The sequence below is a fragment of the Lampris incognitus genome, chromosome 13 (assembly GCF_029633865.1).
Source record: "Lampris incognitus isolate fLamInc1 chromosome 13, fLamInc1.hap2, whole genome shotgun sequence".
Classification (NCBI taxonomy): Eukaryota; Metazoa; Chordata; class Actinopteri; order Lampriformes; family Lampridae; genus Lampris; species Lampris incognitus.
The window spans coordinates 34,930,391-34,946,574 of record NC_079223.1 but is presented as its reverse complement, the minus strand read 5'-3'; the positions used below and the strand labels follow the sequence as shown (position 1 = coordinate 34,946,574).

The window sequence follows — 16,184 nt, the reverse complement described above, 5'->3', positions numbered from 1 at the left end:
TCTGAATAAAATCGGGATCTGCGAGTACAGTCACTCGTTGTAAAGTGAATGTTTTCTTTCTGCATCTGCCAGCTTGGGCTGTGAAAGGACTTGTGGTGAAGTAGACTTCAAAGACATTTAGTCAGTGAACTGAGCGCTTGTGCCCGCATTGCCAGCAGGGTGTTGTTTTGGTTTGGGGAGAGCTGCTGGTCCAGAGCCAAGTGTTGAGCTGTTTTTCAGGCAGCCGGGCAGGTACTGAACAGTCTGATCGCTGGCTCGGGTCTGACCGGGGTTTAAACGAGGACAGTCCATCACCTTGTGGAGGACAAGAGACTTTGAAGTCTGTCAGACGTCTGGCTGTGTGTCTGCCAAAACTCTGCCACCACAACCGCCGCCACTGCTGCTGCTGCTGCCGCTGCTGCTGCTATTCTCTCTTTTTCATAGACGCGAAGTACCTCGCGAACCTGGCTTCCAGCGCACTCACTCAAACTACTGTTTAGTCTCATGCATGTACCATCTATGCAGAAATAGTATATGATTTTGCAAGATAGTGAAGATTTTGTGTTTTTTATTAACATTATAATCCTCACTGGAAAGAAAACTAGCAAAAACATTTTTTTTCCTGCACCCCCACCACTTTCCTCTCGTAGCCTTTCCTTTGTATTCCGTCACTTGTATTGGTTTTGCCCATTTGGTTTCGCTCAAAGTAGGATTTCACAGAAACGCTATTGACAGAGATTCAAGCAAGACTGCTCTGTCACCTTTAACATGCCCAAGCAAGTCAATCTTTTGACAAGAGTTTCAAAGTGTTTCCGATGTGTCAGCTTGCTACTCTGGGTTGTTGGTTGGTCGCAAACTTGATTCAGACGAGCTAACTTTAGCTCCGTAAAAGCGGTGCTACAGCATCTATTTTACAATGCCGACAGTTAAGCGCCCAGTCAGGCTGTTATATAAATGATATGTAATGTTAGCGACTCAGCTGAAAATGTGCAGTCAGGGCTACGTCTGATTCCAATTGCAAACTTAAGCCGATGATGCCGTGCCGCTCTGTTCATAACAAAAGTTGCACAACAGTTGTGCTTTGCATCCATTACGCTGTTGTTGTTCTTTCCTCGAACTGTCCTGCCCTGTCTTCATCTAAAAAGCGGCAGCAGGAGAAACCGATTTCATCCCCCATCCCTTTCGCTCACCCTCCCCATCTCAGTCGTGCTATTTCACCATGCTGTCCTCCTCCTCATACCAGAGTTCAGGTTGTCAGGCAGAGTAGGCAGCAGACACTGCAGCAGGAAGAGCTGTGAGTTCAGATCCAGGCAGACAGCCCCTGCTGTGCTTGTTCTGATTCCTCTCGTGCCAGAGGCTGATACAACTCCCATCAAGCAGCAATAATGCCAGATTATATCACTCATCTGGAACAGGCTCTTTCCCCTCCCTCTCGCTCACCAAGAGTATCTTTCTATTCCTCTCACTCTCTTTGCATCTCATCATCAGTCAATCCTCTGTGAGGCCTGGAGTCCACCACTACATCCACAATGGCTAATCTTCCCATCACAAAAGATGAGTCATTCAAGGCCCCTCTTGGAGCTCATGATATCATCTCAGGGATTTGCTCTGTGGGCGGACACCGAGCCTCGCATGTTGGGCCGCACTCGGTCCTCTGAAGCTTATTGTGAGGCGCTGCCAAAAAGCTCCCCCATTCATAACGCTCACCTCTGCCGCCCCCTAAAGACAATAAGTCTACCTTCTCTGTGAGGAGCCACAAAACAAAACGCTTCAGCCCAGATGAGAATAATAAATGCTTTTAAGTGGGCTCAGTCTCACCGACTGAACAAGCCGCAGCTCTGCGCCATTTCAGAGCTATTAACCTCCTGAGCTGTGGAGAAAGGGAGCCCATTGTGAAAACCTCTCATTGCCAGCCTTGGTAGTTCTCAGTCACAGGGAAGAAAAGACTCAACTGTTTGAGACCTCAATGAACAGGACAGAAGGCGAGAGAGAGAGAGAAGAAGAAGAAGAGAGAGATAGAAAGATTAGACAACTCACCAACGGTGTGTATTGAATTTGTGCACATAGACGCCGGGATTGTGCAGAGCCAAGCTAGGCTGCAGACTTGTAGGGCTGAGGCTCTGTTACTCGCGGAGAAGGGGCCAAGCATGAGGGGAAGAAAGAGAGAGAAGATTGAAGGGTAGGATTTGGTTGCTGTGTGGGTCATGGGGGTGAGGGTTAAAGTGAAGAAGAGGGTGTTGCCAAGAGAGATTAACAAGAAACACTGGCATCATTGTTGATATGGGTGTGATCTTCTTTCCACAATGCAGCAGAGCCCTGAGTGGGCGTGTATCGGAGACAGTCAGGGTCCTCACAGGGTTGTGGAGAAACACAAGGCATTAAATCAAGCCAAAGCAGGTCTGGGAGGGAGGGAACAGGCTACAAAACTATTCTGTTCCAATGTTTTTCCAATTTGTTCTGAATCTGAAAAAAAAAACCCAAAACAGTCTCATTATTTCCCCTTGTTTCTAACAGCAGTTTCCCCTCCCTTGTTGTTTGCACAGCACTTACAGAACCCAGCCAACTTCCAGACGGCAGCCACAGAGCTGTTGGACTGGTGTGGAGATCCCCGGGCCTTCCAGAGACCTTTCGAGCAAAGCCTCATGGGATGTCTGACGGTACGCAAACAGCAATTATGGGCTTCTTTGTGTTTTTCAAGTACTTTTTGCAGACATGAACAAAACAGTAATTAAAAGGCTTTGGATACTTTGGGATCAAGATAAGGAACGCTTTGTTTATCTTATCGCACCTGGAACTTGTCCTTTTTTTATTTTTGAGGCTGTTGAAATGTGCACCCAATGATTCTTTAAATTATTACTAATTTGTCAATGAGATGAGATGTAGAAAACTGCTCGTACACTGATAATCAAACAAAGGGAAAAGCCACACTGAGGTGTAAGGATGGTTTAAGGATCCTCGGTATGGATATTGCTTTTGTTTGACATCAAGTGTGCGAGCAATTTTCTGTAGCTCATCTCATATGCATTTGGCTCACGCACCTGTTTAAAGACCTAGTCGTTTTGGACTGGTTGACAAGAGCCCAAACTATTTTCCTATTTTCCGATTCTAATTTGCCAACAGACTCTCTTGAGAAATCACCAGAAACCCATTAGCAGTGTCCTGTGAGCTACACCTTCATCACAGCAGTGCTTTTGCATTTCTCTTTCATTCCAATGCTAGACACCTGCTTTCGGAATTTAGTCTCAAAAGTTTGCGTACATCTGTTTTTTCCCCAAGGTAACTATTTGGTTAAATTAAGACTGGAGCCGGGCGTCTGGGTAGTGTAGTGGTCTATTCCGTTGCCTATCAACATGGGGATCGCCGGTTCTAATCCTCATGTTACCTCCGGCTTGGTCAGGCATCCATTCCTGGTCACTGCACTAGCGGCCCCTCTGGTCGGATGGGGCGCCTGTTCAGGGGGCAAGGGGAAGTGGGGGGAATGGCGTGATCCTCCCACACGCTACCTCCCCCTGGTGAAACTCTTCACTGTCAGGTGAAAAGAAGCGGCTGGCGACTCCACATGTATCGGAGGAGGCATGTGGTAGTCTGCAGCCCGCCCCGGATCGGCAGACGGGGTGGAGCAGCGACCGGGACGTCTCGAAAGAGTGGGGTAATTAGCCAACTGCAATTGGGGAGAAAAAGAGGAAAAAATCCACAAAAAAAAAAAAAAAAAAAGACCGTAGCAAGATTAAGTTTCACCAGGGTTTGTTTTGTTTTTGTGTGTGTGTGTGTGTGTGTGTGTGTGTGTGTGTGTGTGTGTGTTCCAAGGCAGTTGCTCAGGCTGTTATGGCCCAGTAACAGAGGTTAAAGTCCTTGTCAACCCGCCTGTCTCCTCTCCACTTTGTGTGTCACACACACACACACACACACACACACACACACACACACACAAGAGTGAGGGACTTCAGCAGGGCTGTGGGTAGCCAGTCACCTCTGGCTAACCTTTTTCAGTTCACCAACTACTCTTCATTGATCTGGGCACTGAGCCAGAGACCTGACCTGCAGGTACCAAGTGTAGGAGAGAATACACACAAACACACACACACACACACACACACACACACACACACACACACACACACACACACACACACACACACACACACACACACACGTGAGGGGCCTTGAACCAGAGACACCACTATTGTAGGTGTTTATCCCAGATGAGTCTTTGAAAGACTGGAGGAAACATTGTCCTCTACGGAATTGGCAGTGGGAGCTAATGGATAAAGGCTCATTAATGTGTAAATCTGAATGAAAACTTCTTAAAGGCTGATAAAGAGCTGTACAGAACCCCCCCATCCCCCCCCACCCAATGAGTTCCCTCTTAGCACGGGGCTTTTTTTCATCAGCTAAATTGTTTAATCAGTCTTACAGAACAAAATGACTCCTTATCTAGAGAATTACAGCGTGCACTACAAAAACACTCTGTCTCATAAGCCGACGAGGCTTGTTATCATACGGCTACCTCACAGCACGGACGTATTTGAATGCGAAGTTGAAATACACTCACAGGCGCGTTGGGTGTTCGCACACACGCACACACACAGTATGTATGTCTTCTGCGGAGCCACCTGCTTCTTCTAACTGACTGTATAGAGCTCGTCCTCCATGGTGTTCTTCCTGGTGGAGGATCGGCTCTGAAGCCAATAAAAGATGACATGTCTAAGCTGTCAGCGCTTCACCTGATAGCTCTATCTGTCACTTGACAGTACGAGCTTTTTTTCTTCTTCTTCTTCTTCTTCTTTTTTTCTTTTCTTTTTTTACAGCGTGCACATACGGATGGGTTTTCTGCTGCCTATCGAGAAACCTGAGACATGACAGCGTGCCGACATTTTGGTGTATTTTCTTAGCGCGGAGCCAATGCCTACAGCAGCCTATATAATTCCTGTCACAGGACCTGTTCGTTTTGTTTTATGTCACCGCTGTAGTAGACTTGTTACTGCTGGTGTATGAGCTGTGCAACCGTTTCGGCACCACACAACAAGACTGCTGAACAATTTTTTTTTTGTTTCTTGCAGCAAATAGACCAACTGGGGCATTAGCGCGGGCTGGGGGGGCTGCAGCACCTCCTAGTGGTGGGTGGCAGGTGGCTGTGTAACGTCTTAGACCCAACAGTATGCCTAACTTTTCTTAACGTACAAAAGCAAAAAATAAAAATAAAACACCTTCATTTTGAACAGTGGGCGAGGGCTGGGTGGAAGGTACATTTTTAATAATAAAGTGAGTAAACGTGCCAAGTCTGCTACACACGCGCCTTACAAACCAAACAATGACGTCATACTGTGGCGACTCGGGGAGGCAGTCGCTCCGACTGTCGCCGGTTCTGCGCTGGGGGAGCGCAATGGCTGATGGGACTGTTAATGTTAGATTTACAATTGTGTTTTAATGATGTGGTGTTCATGTTGTGGTTATTTTTGAGTTGTTTTGGGAGTTCGACTCAGACTAAGGAGGAGACCGTTTACTGACTAACTGACTGTAGGACCGTGGCCGGGACTGATGTCGCCACTTGGGACATGGGGATGGGGGGGGGGGGTCGTTAACGTTGTTGTCAGTTCAGGTCTGTTCTGGCCGGTGTGAATAAAAGAGCGCTCCTGGGGTCGTGCGGTGTATGGGGGCACAGGGGTTGCGATTAAAAAGTGATCTATGCCCCTCGACTCATTCTTCTACGCCGGCTCGCCGCAATACTTTTCCTCTTAGTTGGCAGCCCCCCTACTTAAAACACCGTCCCATGTACCTGAACTAGGGTTTGAACGGCCCAGTTACCCTCCAACCCCTGTCCCCTGTCTTTTTTTTTTTATACCAACCAAAAATGTACATCCTCAGAAGGAGATTATTCTGAAAAAGGCTTATGAGGTGTTAAATCACTGTTGGATCTACGCTCGCCTCTGTGGCTGCGTGGCTTTGCTGCTGCTGACTAACTTGCAGGCTGGACGCGGTCGGGCAGGAAATTAAATGATTGACAAGAACATGATTGGACTGACTGTCAAAAACGTCAATCTCGTCAGATGGTCAAATCGAATAGCTTGGATGTTGAAACAGCTTTGACGCCACGATGCTTGGAATTCAAGTTTGCTTCACATAAAACGTTTTGAGGGTGTAGCACCGCAAAACCACAGAGAAGAGAATAAGATGCCGCGTCAGCTTCGAGTGAGGAAGAGAAAATATGCCACGGCTTTCTGCGCAAACGGGATCAATTCTCAACGGTTGTTTTTTTTTTAATTGAGATGATGCAACTGCAAACCCTTTAGTGCTGTGCCAATGCTCTCCAGTGTCTTTTAATGCCCAGGCAGATGTGCTTGCTGTGACAGAGATCACTTCATGATCACTGCCAGCCTTTTGTGCCGTCTCCCTTACAGGCAACCCAGCTGACCTTGTAAGTGGGAATGTGTGATTTGGAGTCAAGAAGGAGCGGCGGAGCTGTCATCTGTTGGCAGATAATAGCAGAAGGATTCCTCCCTTCAATATCGATACACTCCTGCCTCCTTTGAGCTGATAACTCTCACCATACTCATTATGCCCTTAAACAACTAGAGGTTGGGGGTGTCTGGATGACATGGCAGTGTATTCCATTGCTTACCTACATGGGGATCGCTGGTTTTAATCCCCATGTTACCTCCGCCTTGGTCGGGCATCCCTACGGACGCAGTTGGCCATGTCTGCGGGTGGTAAGCCGGATGTGGGTATGTGTCCTGGACATTGCAATAGCACCTCCGCTGGTCAGTCGGGGTGCCTGTTTGGGGGGGACGGGGAACTGGGGGGAATAGCGGGATCCTTCCACGCGTCACATCCCCTTGGTGAAACTCCTCACTGTCAGGTGAAAAGAAGCGGCTGGCAACTCCACATGTATCAGAGGAGGCATGTGGTAGGTAGTCTGCAGCCCTCCCCGGATTGGCAGAAGAGGTGGCGCAGCGACCGGGACCACTCTGAAGAGTGGGGTAATTGGCCTGATACAATTGGGGGGGGGATAATCAAAACAAAACAAAACAAAACAAAACAGCTAGAGGTTTCTGAAGGTGCACGCTCCGAAACTCTCTGAAATCATCAATGCAAAAACATTGTTAAAAACTGATCCCTCTCAAAGTTGCACGGTGAAAGAAGACTTTATTTAATTTTTTAAAAATTTTTCTACTGTTGACTCGAGGTTAATTCACAAAGCATGCATGGGCTTCTTCCAATGCCACACTCCTCAACACTTGCACAACTAAACAATTCACACCAGAGAGCTGCACAGTGTTGTACTGTTGGCTGCTGAGTGGGCCTATTAAGGAACAGCAAATATTTTCTCTAACCAGATTTTCTCAGCTGGTCCGGAAAACTGAACCAGCAACACGAGATTAATTTTGGTAGAATTCAGGCCGCAACCAGCGCTGGAGGGTTACCTTTTTCTTAGTGTAGGAGACTGGCAGCGCTCACTGGCCTGCTGTTTCTGCAGACTGTGGTTTGGCTCCTTCTCCTCTCTTGGATGCTGATACAGTCACCAAACTCATCCTGACTCTGGATCAGTAGGGCAATCCAGACTCCAGACTCCACATTAATCAGCGCTTTAGCTTGTGTTTGTGTGTCATTGTATGTGTTTGTGTGTCATTGTGTGTGTGTTTGTGTATAGCGATTATCCTTACATAAATTGAATCCATGCATATATTAAATGAAGCTCAATAGCAATTATCAATTGCTGAGAATATCAGCCTCATTTAAACAGCTAAAGGAAGCTTAAAGGAAGCTCATGATAGCTTAATTATCGCTTTTTTTCCTCTCTCAAGATTGATTATTCATTCAAAGAGATGATCAGCCATCCATCCATCCATCCATTATCCAAATTGTTTATCCTGATCTCAGGGTCGCGGGGATGCTGGACAGAATGACAGACAAATAGATAGATAGACAAATAGATAGATAAATAGATAAAAGATATATGCTTACAGAAGGAGGAAAAAGAGCCAGTTGTATGTGTGTGTGTGTGTGTGTGTGTGTGTGTGTGTGTGTGTGTGTGTGTGTGTGTGCATGCTACTAGCCCACTCTCTGACAGAAACACACACACACAACATTCCACAGGCATAACACATTGTTCTCTCATGTCTAAAATATTCTCACTACATACCTCCCAGTGCAGAAAAATCTCGGTGAGCTTTGAAAAAGGGTGTTGAAAAAATATGCTGTTATATTTCCCACATTCGCTCCCCCTAACCGCCTCTTTTCATTCCAAATTGACTTCATCTGCATGACACACTACTTAGCAGCCTTCAAATGTATCGTTCACAAGCGGTTTGTGTGATGGTGGTTTCATTATTCCCTTGAAAGGCTGAAGGGCCGTAATTGTCCCTCACTCCTTGTCCAGGTGGTGAGTCGTGTAGCTGCTCAGCAGGGCTTCGACTTGGACCTGGGCTACAGGTTGCTGGCTGTGTGCGCCGCCAACAGGGACAAATTTACACCCAAGTCTGCAGGTAAGACACCCAGTGTGTTGCTTAAGTGCCAACAGGAACCTGAACACGCCCCCATCTGGTTTACCATTGTTCACTTGGTGTAGATTGAATAAACGCAGTGGTCCTTGTACCTTTATATTACACTTAATTATAGGACCAGGAAAACAAGGAGCGCCATAATTAATCTCATTACAAAGCAAAGGCTGGCCATGACACACAATAGGTGCTCATTACTTGTAGGAGCTTATTATTTTAAGCAGTTGATAAGGTATATTTGGATGTTCTACTTGCTAGACAAATTGAATTTCAATATCCTGTTGTGTAGTGATGCATGTATGCCTGCTTTTCTTCCTTGCTGTATCAACATCTTGGACACTTGATGCTTTTTGTCATATTTACTGTGGGGAAGTCGTGTTTGTACATTTTGTGCAGGCGAAATGTGAGGGTAGGGTTCGTTGTGTAACTTCACAGCCTAATCACGTCTATTGCAAATCCATTGTAATTTATCATTTTCATTTTCTACAAACAGCACGGACCACAGACGTCGGCACAGATGCCCACGGAGCAGTATAATGTCCGATATTTTTAGTTCCCGTTAAACTTTAATGTGGCATAGGGATGAAGTGTCTGAGTAGCAGCCACACAGAAACAGTTCACTCAACAGTCTGGCATTCTCTACACACATACATGTACATACACACACACGCAGGCAGTGCAGGAGCGCAGGAGAGAAGGAAGGGGGGAGTAGTAATGCTATCTGTAGACATTTACCTATCAAATCCAATTTCCTCCGATCCATACCTCCACCCGGCCTCCTGTGATCCTGCCGGAGTGGTCTGTTCTTGTGCATTTGTCAAAGTGAAACGTGCACGTGCTGGGAAGGGAGGGGCGAAAAAGACGGATGGCTGGAGTGGTGTCGTTGATGTGTGTGTTGGACTGTTCACCGCGCCTTCACAGAGACCTGACAAAACCAGAGCCAGCCTTCCAGAATACAGATAAACCCCGTGTTTGGAAGTTATATAAGTGACAGTCGTTACCGCAGGGTATTTTGATTAAACTGTCTGATTTCTTTGTTTTCCTGACAAGGCGAATATGGCGCTGTTTCGTAACAGCAACAGCAATGACGACAGAGCACCAGGATCCTGTAATTCCTCACAGAAGTTGCAGTGTGCAGCAATTGGATATGGCCCTATAAAGCAGACATTTGCTCACGTTGAATATCCCCTTTCATCTATAGTGGGAAGCTTCATGTTGGAGTAACTTAGTTGGGCAGACGGACGTTAAGCATGCAATATTGATTACTGCATCTCTCGCTCTCTCTCTCTCTCTCTCTCTCTCTCTGTCTGTCTGTCTGTCTGTCTGTCTGTCTGTCTGTCTGTCTGTCTGTCTCTCTCTCTCTCTCTCTCTCTCTCTCTCTCTCACACACACACACACACTCTGCTTTCCAGTGTTGGGGTAATGTGATTGTTGTTCAGGCATGGCTCTGTCTGGGCAGACTGACAGCCAGAGTCATCAGCAGGGCCACTGATGGTTCTGGGATCTAATAGAAGACAGTCCTGAGTTTCAGGAAAGGCTGTTTACATAGAGAGGACAAATGGGAGCTGTAGTGTAATTATACTGGGGGGGAGGGATGGTAGATATGACACAGGCAGCAATCCAACAAGACAGGCAAGCCGGCAGGCAGTCAGTCAAGCCAGTCAGTCAAGGTGGTACGCAGATGTGACTCGGGGCAGATCTTGCGCACTTGAGCATCCGTCTTAACTCCGTTACGAGGGCGTCTGCTTGAGGAAGCAGACAGGAGGGTGAGAGCGGTGAAGCAGCAGTCATTGTGGCGCAGAACTGCAAACGTGCACCCGCACTTATGCGTTTACAAAAAAACAGCACAGCTTTAGAAGCCAATACTTTTTCTGTTTGCTTTGTCTGTTAAAGGACTCTGCTCTTTGGCATATCTGTCCGTGATAGCTTCATTTTGTTTGCGTAGATGTGTGCATACATGCACGTGCTTTCGTGCGTGCATTGGTGTATGTGTAAAAGTGCAGACGCAGCATTATCCTAATAGCCGGCATGGCGACAAGAGGGCCACACATCCGACACCTGAGAGCCCAGATGAGGGGCAGGAGTCTGGGATGCTTTCCGCTGCAGGCTCCTCGGGGAAAGAGCCAGACTCTTAGGACTGCTGATCAATCACATCGAAGCTTTCTTACACAGCATAATTCAAGAAAATTAAGTAAGCATTGCCATCAAGTCTTTGCAAAAGACAACATGAATGGTTGTAAAATTGTGCTAATTTATCTCTACAAAGCATTCTTTTTGGGGTTTTTTGTTTTGTTTTGTTGCTTTTTTGTTGTTTTTTTGTTGTTGTTGTTTTTTTTATTCCCCCCCACCCCCCTTTTTCTCCCCAGTTTAATTTTTGGCCAATTACCCCACTCTTCCGAGTGGTCCCGGTTACTGCTCCACCCCCTCTGCCAATCCGGGGAGGGCTGCAGACTACCACATGTCTCCTCTGATACATGTGGAGTCGCCAGCCGCTTCTTTTCACCTGACAGTGAGGAGTTTCGCCAGGGGGACGTAGCACGTGGGAGGATCCCGCTATTCCCCCCAGTTCCCCCTCCCCCCCAAACAGGCGCCCCGACCAACCAGGCGCTAGTGCAGTGACCAGGACACACACCCACACCTGGCTTCCCACCCACAGACACGGCTAATTGTGTCTGTAGGGACGCCTGAGTTATTAGGTTTTTACCAGAGTAGTTGTTACTCAAAGAAATCTTGCCACATTGATGTCTTTACAAAGAAAATCAACAAATCAACCACCAGTCAGTCAGTCAATCAATTTTATTGAAAATGTTAAAAACATATAAGCAATAAAAACAAAATTGTCAGCAACATATAAGCGACAAATGAGGAAATCAAATAATACCAATCATGTTCCAAACCACCACTAAATCATCTAGCAGCCACTTCCTCCCACACACTTTCAAATTGAAGCTTTTTGCTAAAAATAAGGTTTCTGAAGAGGTTCCAAGTTTGGTGGTTTGGTTGCATTTAAATCATATTTCCGAAACGAGGATGCTAGAAGATTAACAGATTTCTTGCCTCTGCGGGGGTATGTAATGTTGGCTGTGTCCTTTTTGCATGTGTGCTTACCTTCCGTGTATGCTTGCCTCTTCTTTCCACAAAGATATCTTGCTAACCAACCAGTACAGAACTATCAAAAAAACCTGGAGCGACCTGTGCCATCTTGGAATAAAACTCCCAATTCCAGTACATTGGAATACATGGCCAATACATTGGGCCAAGTGGTTTACATATGGGTGCTATGATTTTCCTCTGACATAGAGGGTGTCGTGATTATTGAGAATGATACTCGTAACAGCAGAACAACCCATGCCAGAGATAGTACAAAGCGTTATTGGGCTGAGCAGTAAACGATCTGCACAACAGCCTCACTGTTCAAAAACTGTGCCAGCAGTTGTTAACCACAGAGCTTGTGAGAGATTGAGATCTATTGCAGAACGAAACCTGACAACCATATAAAACTCACTGTGCACATCGGAACCTCTATTTTTAACATTCATGCCAATTGTCATGAAGTTACAAGGCTTTCAGTGTTGGATCATATAATGGAGTCTTGTGATAGCCGATATTATTCCTCTTCATTCATTTTATGAACAGTTTAAGTTAAATAGAATGGCTAGCAGGATTGTGATTGTTAAACCTTCAGATACCTTTTCTTTGGTGGTTGTAGCAAAAAAAAAAAAACAGTCAAAATCACCAAGATATAATACGATAAAAAAATTGTAAATAATTAATATAATGATATCATAAATAATGATAATATAATATATTAATATAATTAATAGTAATATATAATATATCTATAAAATATGTTAATAATTAATATAATTTATAATTAATATAATAATATATATATTATATATTATAGTTGATATAATAATTATAAAGATATAAGTATTGATACAGTACCGATAGACTATTGATAAGTGCAGCCTGCTTATGCCCATAGAAGGAATTGTATGTATGTGAAGACATACTACCTTTTATTTTGTTTTCTATACAGAAAACAGTTCTATTCTTTATACAATGATAATGTACACTGCTTTCAGTAGATCCATTTCTGAATTGAAGCGTCCTGCAAGAGCAAGAGGAAAAGGTCTCAGCTGCATTCTTCTCTGGCTTAAGTTTAAATAGATGACTTGAGTGTTGGGTCAACTCAAACAGAGACGTTTAAAACAACTGCAGGCTCAGGGGGGCTCTGGAGATCGTGCACTGTCTGAAGATTGTGATCTCAAAGTGTAGCTGGGAGATTGGAGCGTTGCTCTAATCTGGAATCATCCAGCGGAGAAATTTATCTCGTGTTAGGTTAGCTAGTGTTTGCACCGTTTGCTCTGAGATCCCGTGCAACTATGCATCATGAACCGTGTTCGCTGTTGATTTGCTCCTGAGATTCTCAGGTATTTTGCTGACACCCTTGTGCAGAGCAGACTGTTGATGGGCACTTTGGCTGGTTTAGATTTGAGCTGGACCTTTGCATGACAGGTCAGTCTGTTTAACCACAGGATCTTGATCAGTGCCTCATAATGTTGACCGAGAACGCAAAATGTCGGTTTTAGTTCGAGTGCCAACACACCTGGTTCACAATGAATTCTTATTTGATCGAGAAAGTGTGCAGTGTTGTAGACTCAGTTGTGCCGTAAATCATCGTGCAGCATACATTGAATAGATATAAGCGAAGGAGTGAACTGCCAGTGTTAAGCTATCCTAGTTTCTACCATGATATATCAGTTGTCGTTTACCACTATCCTTTTCTTTTCCCCAGTTGTCATGCTCAAACTCTTACCGTACATCTAAATAAGTCCTACCCTTATACTGTCCTTGTAAATCGTATTAGTTAGTGTTGCTAATGTTTACCCGTAACAATCTGGACCCTAGTTTAAGCAGGCTACCTGCTGGGGGATTCATTACATAATAGGTACTTTGACTCACCCGCATACACAAAGACCTCTAATACTCGGAGCTTTCGGGCCACTGACATGTTCGACAGACAGAAAATCAGATTATCCGACTAATCTGTCCAGAGTTTTACTGGTTTGCTTTTGTGAATCTTTCAGCCTGTCAACAAACTGTTTAAAATCAATTTGTTGTCCTTCAATTTGGAGCCCAATCTCCCTGCTATTCAATAACAGGCCCGAAGTTAGACCCTGTCATAACCACGTTATCCACTTTTCTCGTCGTCTCCTCGCCGTTCACTGGTGTTTGCGCTGCCTCCCGTACTAGTTGTGCATGGACAGCGCGTCTCCCTCCACAGCATCCGCAGTTGTCATAGTTTAAAAATGGTAAATTTTTAATTGGACAAAATGGTTAATCCCAGATGTGACTTGGGGAGTTTGTTTTGCATGTCTAAGCATTACTTTTCCGACATGCCCCGACATGATCCGGATAAGGGTGTCAACTCCTGGAATGACAGCAATGTTTTACCACCTCTGTGAAAGGTTAAAGATAGACGCAGGTTCCTGCTTGTTCCTGTTCCCCCGGAAGAGAGGATAATAATTCAGTTGCACATGCGATATCAGATGATAGCGCCTCATCATGCCGCCTAAAGACAGGAAGAGCTAGAATCTACGTAGGAAGTTAACTCTGTAATGGTGTTCACTAATTGTGGTTTGAAATTACACAGCTTTGATGGTAATTACTATGCTCCTTGTCACAACTTTTTATTTTTATTTATTTATTCATTTATTTTTGTTATTTTGTTATTTTCCCCTTCTTTTCTCCAAATTGTACTTGGCCAATTACCCCACTCTTCCGAGCCGTCCCAGTCGCTGCTGGCGAAACTCCTCCTGGTGAAACTCCTCGCTGTCAGGTGAAAAGAAGCGGCTGGCGACTCCACGTGTATCAGAGAAGGCATGTGGTAGTCTGCAGCCCTCCCCTCTGCCGATCCAGGGAGGGCTGCAGACTACCAAATGCCTCCACCGATACACGTGGAGTTGCCAGCTGCTTCTTTTCACCTGACAGTGAGGAGTTTCGCCAGGTAGGATGTAGCGCGTGGGAGGATCACACTATTCCCCCCAGTTCTTCCCCCTCCCCCCTGAATAGGCGCTCCGGCCAACCAGAGGAGACGCTAGTGCAGCGACCAGGACGCATACCCACATCCAGCTTCCCACCCGCAGACACAGCCAGTTGTGTCTGTAGGGACACCCCACCAAGCCGGAGGCAACACGGGGATTTGAACCGGCGATCCCCGTGTTGGTAGGCAACGGAATAGACCGCTATGCCACCCAGACATCCTCCTTGTCACAACTCTAAACAGTTATGCGCCATCACATACAGGTTCGGTTATGGCGAGCACGGCTTTCTGTTTGCCTTTACAAGAGCTGATCCTTTTCATATTATCATGATGATAAAGGTTGTTGAGATGCTGATGTTTGGTAATGGCACATGTACTACCGTGGTTTTCTTTTCTCAGGCCTCACCACATTGAACTGTGCCTGTCGAGTACTACAGAGTATAACACAGTTAAGATGATATTCAGGCAAATATCATAAAGGGAGTTGAGCTTTGCTTTGGATTGGCAGACATGAACATCCTCCTGCTGTGATTTAAATAATAATAAAAACACACACACAAAAAGTCAAAACAGTCATGCTAGGACTGTGGAATGCTGTCAGTGCTGTGTAAATCTGCAGTGCATGCTCACTTGGCAATCTGTGTTTCACATCAGGAAAGCCACCAATCTGCTGTGTCAACAGTGACAGATAATTTCCAGGGTGCGGCCATAATTCACACCATGTCCTATGAAAAAAAAAAGAACGAGCATAAGCACTGAAACGCTACACACACACACACACACGCACACACACACACAGCTCATAGAAAAACATTTCGCAAACCCATAATTCTTATAATTCGGCAGGCATAGCAGGAGCAGGAGCAGCTGAAAGTAAATGGGCACTCCCCATAGTCTCAGTGAGCACTCTGTGCAGAACGTAAGCCCTCATGTGTACCTGGGGTTCACACATACGCTCCCCCTCCTCCTTTGGCCCACAACAATTTTGCATTTTTTTCCCACCTATTGATCGTATTTTACTTGGAAATGGTTGATTTTCCTCACCTAATTCTCTCTCTCTCTCTCTCTCTCTCTCTCTCTCTCTCTCTCTCTCTCTCTCTCTCTCTCTCTCTCTCTCTCTCTCTCTCTCTCTCTCTCACTTTCTCTCTCTCTCGCTCTCTCTCTCCTCTCCAGCTTTCGTATCTTCAATCCAAGTCGTGTGTGTAGAACCAGGTGTAGGCATATCCTCGTGTGTTACTGACCCAATCAACCTTACAGACTTTTATATTTAATTACTGCTGAGTAACAGTAGTGTGCTGAATTATTAACAGGATACAGGATTTATTTTTAGCAGGCGGACTTCTCCTCTGACACTCTCCTGCGGTTTGCTTTAGATGATGAAACCTGTTTGCAACCCCAGAACTACCAATGAAACTTCACAATAAAGTTTATGGAAATAGAGCACGCGGGGAAATACTTTAATGGGGCAGCTGTGGTTTTGGCTTCTGCATGGTTTGGTCCCGTATCATTAGGGTGGTTAATTAGTTTGTTTTTGTTTTGGTTTTTTTTTCCACAATGGAAAGTGTATTCATTTTGCTAATATCCCAGCAGAGCCCAGTGATGCGTTTTGCACTCCAAACACAATAGACTTTGCACTTGTCAAAACCGGATGAACAAAT

General features: G+C 45.4%; 1 protein-coding gene across 1 annotated transcript in view; it reads left to right on the top strand.

Moving 5' to 3' along the window:
* Positions 1 to 16,184, top strand: part of zmiz1a (zinc finger, MIZ-type containing 1a) — a 77,216-nt gene that overhangs the window by 37,251 nt on the left and 23,781 nt on the right. Inside the window, exons 3-4 of the mRNA XM_056291766.1 lie at positions 2,523 to 2,636; positions 8,357 to 8,462. Of these exons, the coding sequence (XP_056147741.1) occupies positions 2,523 to 2,636; positions 8,357 to 8,462 (220 nt within the window). The remainder of the gene's footprint in view (positions 1 to 2,522; positions 2,637 to 8,356; positions 8,463 to 16,184) is intronic.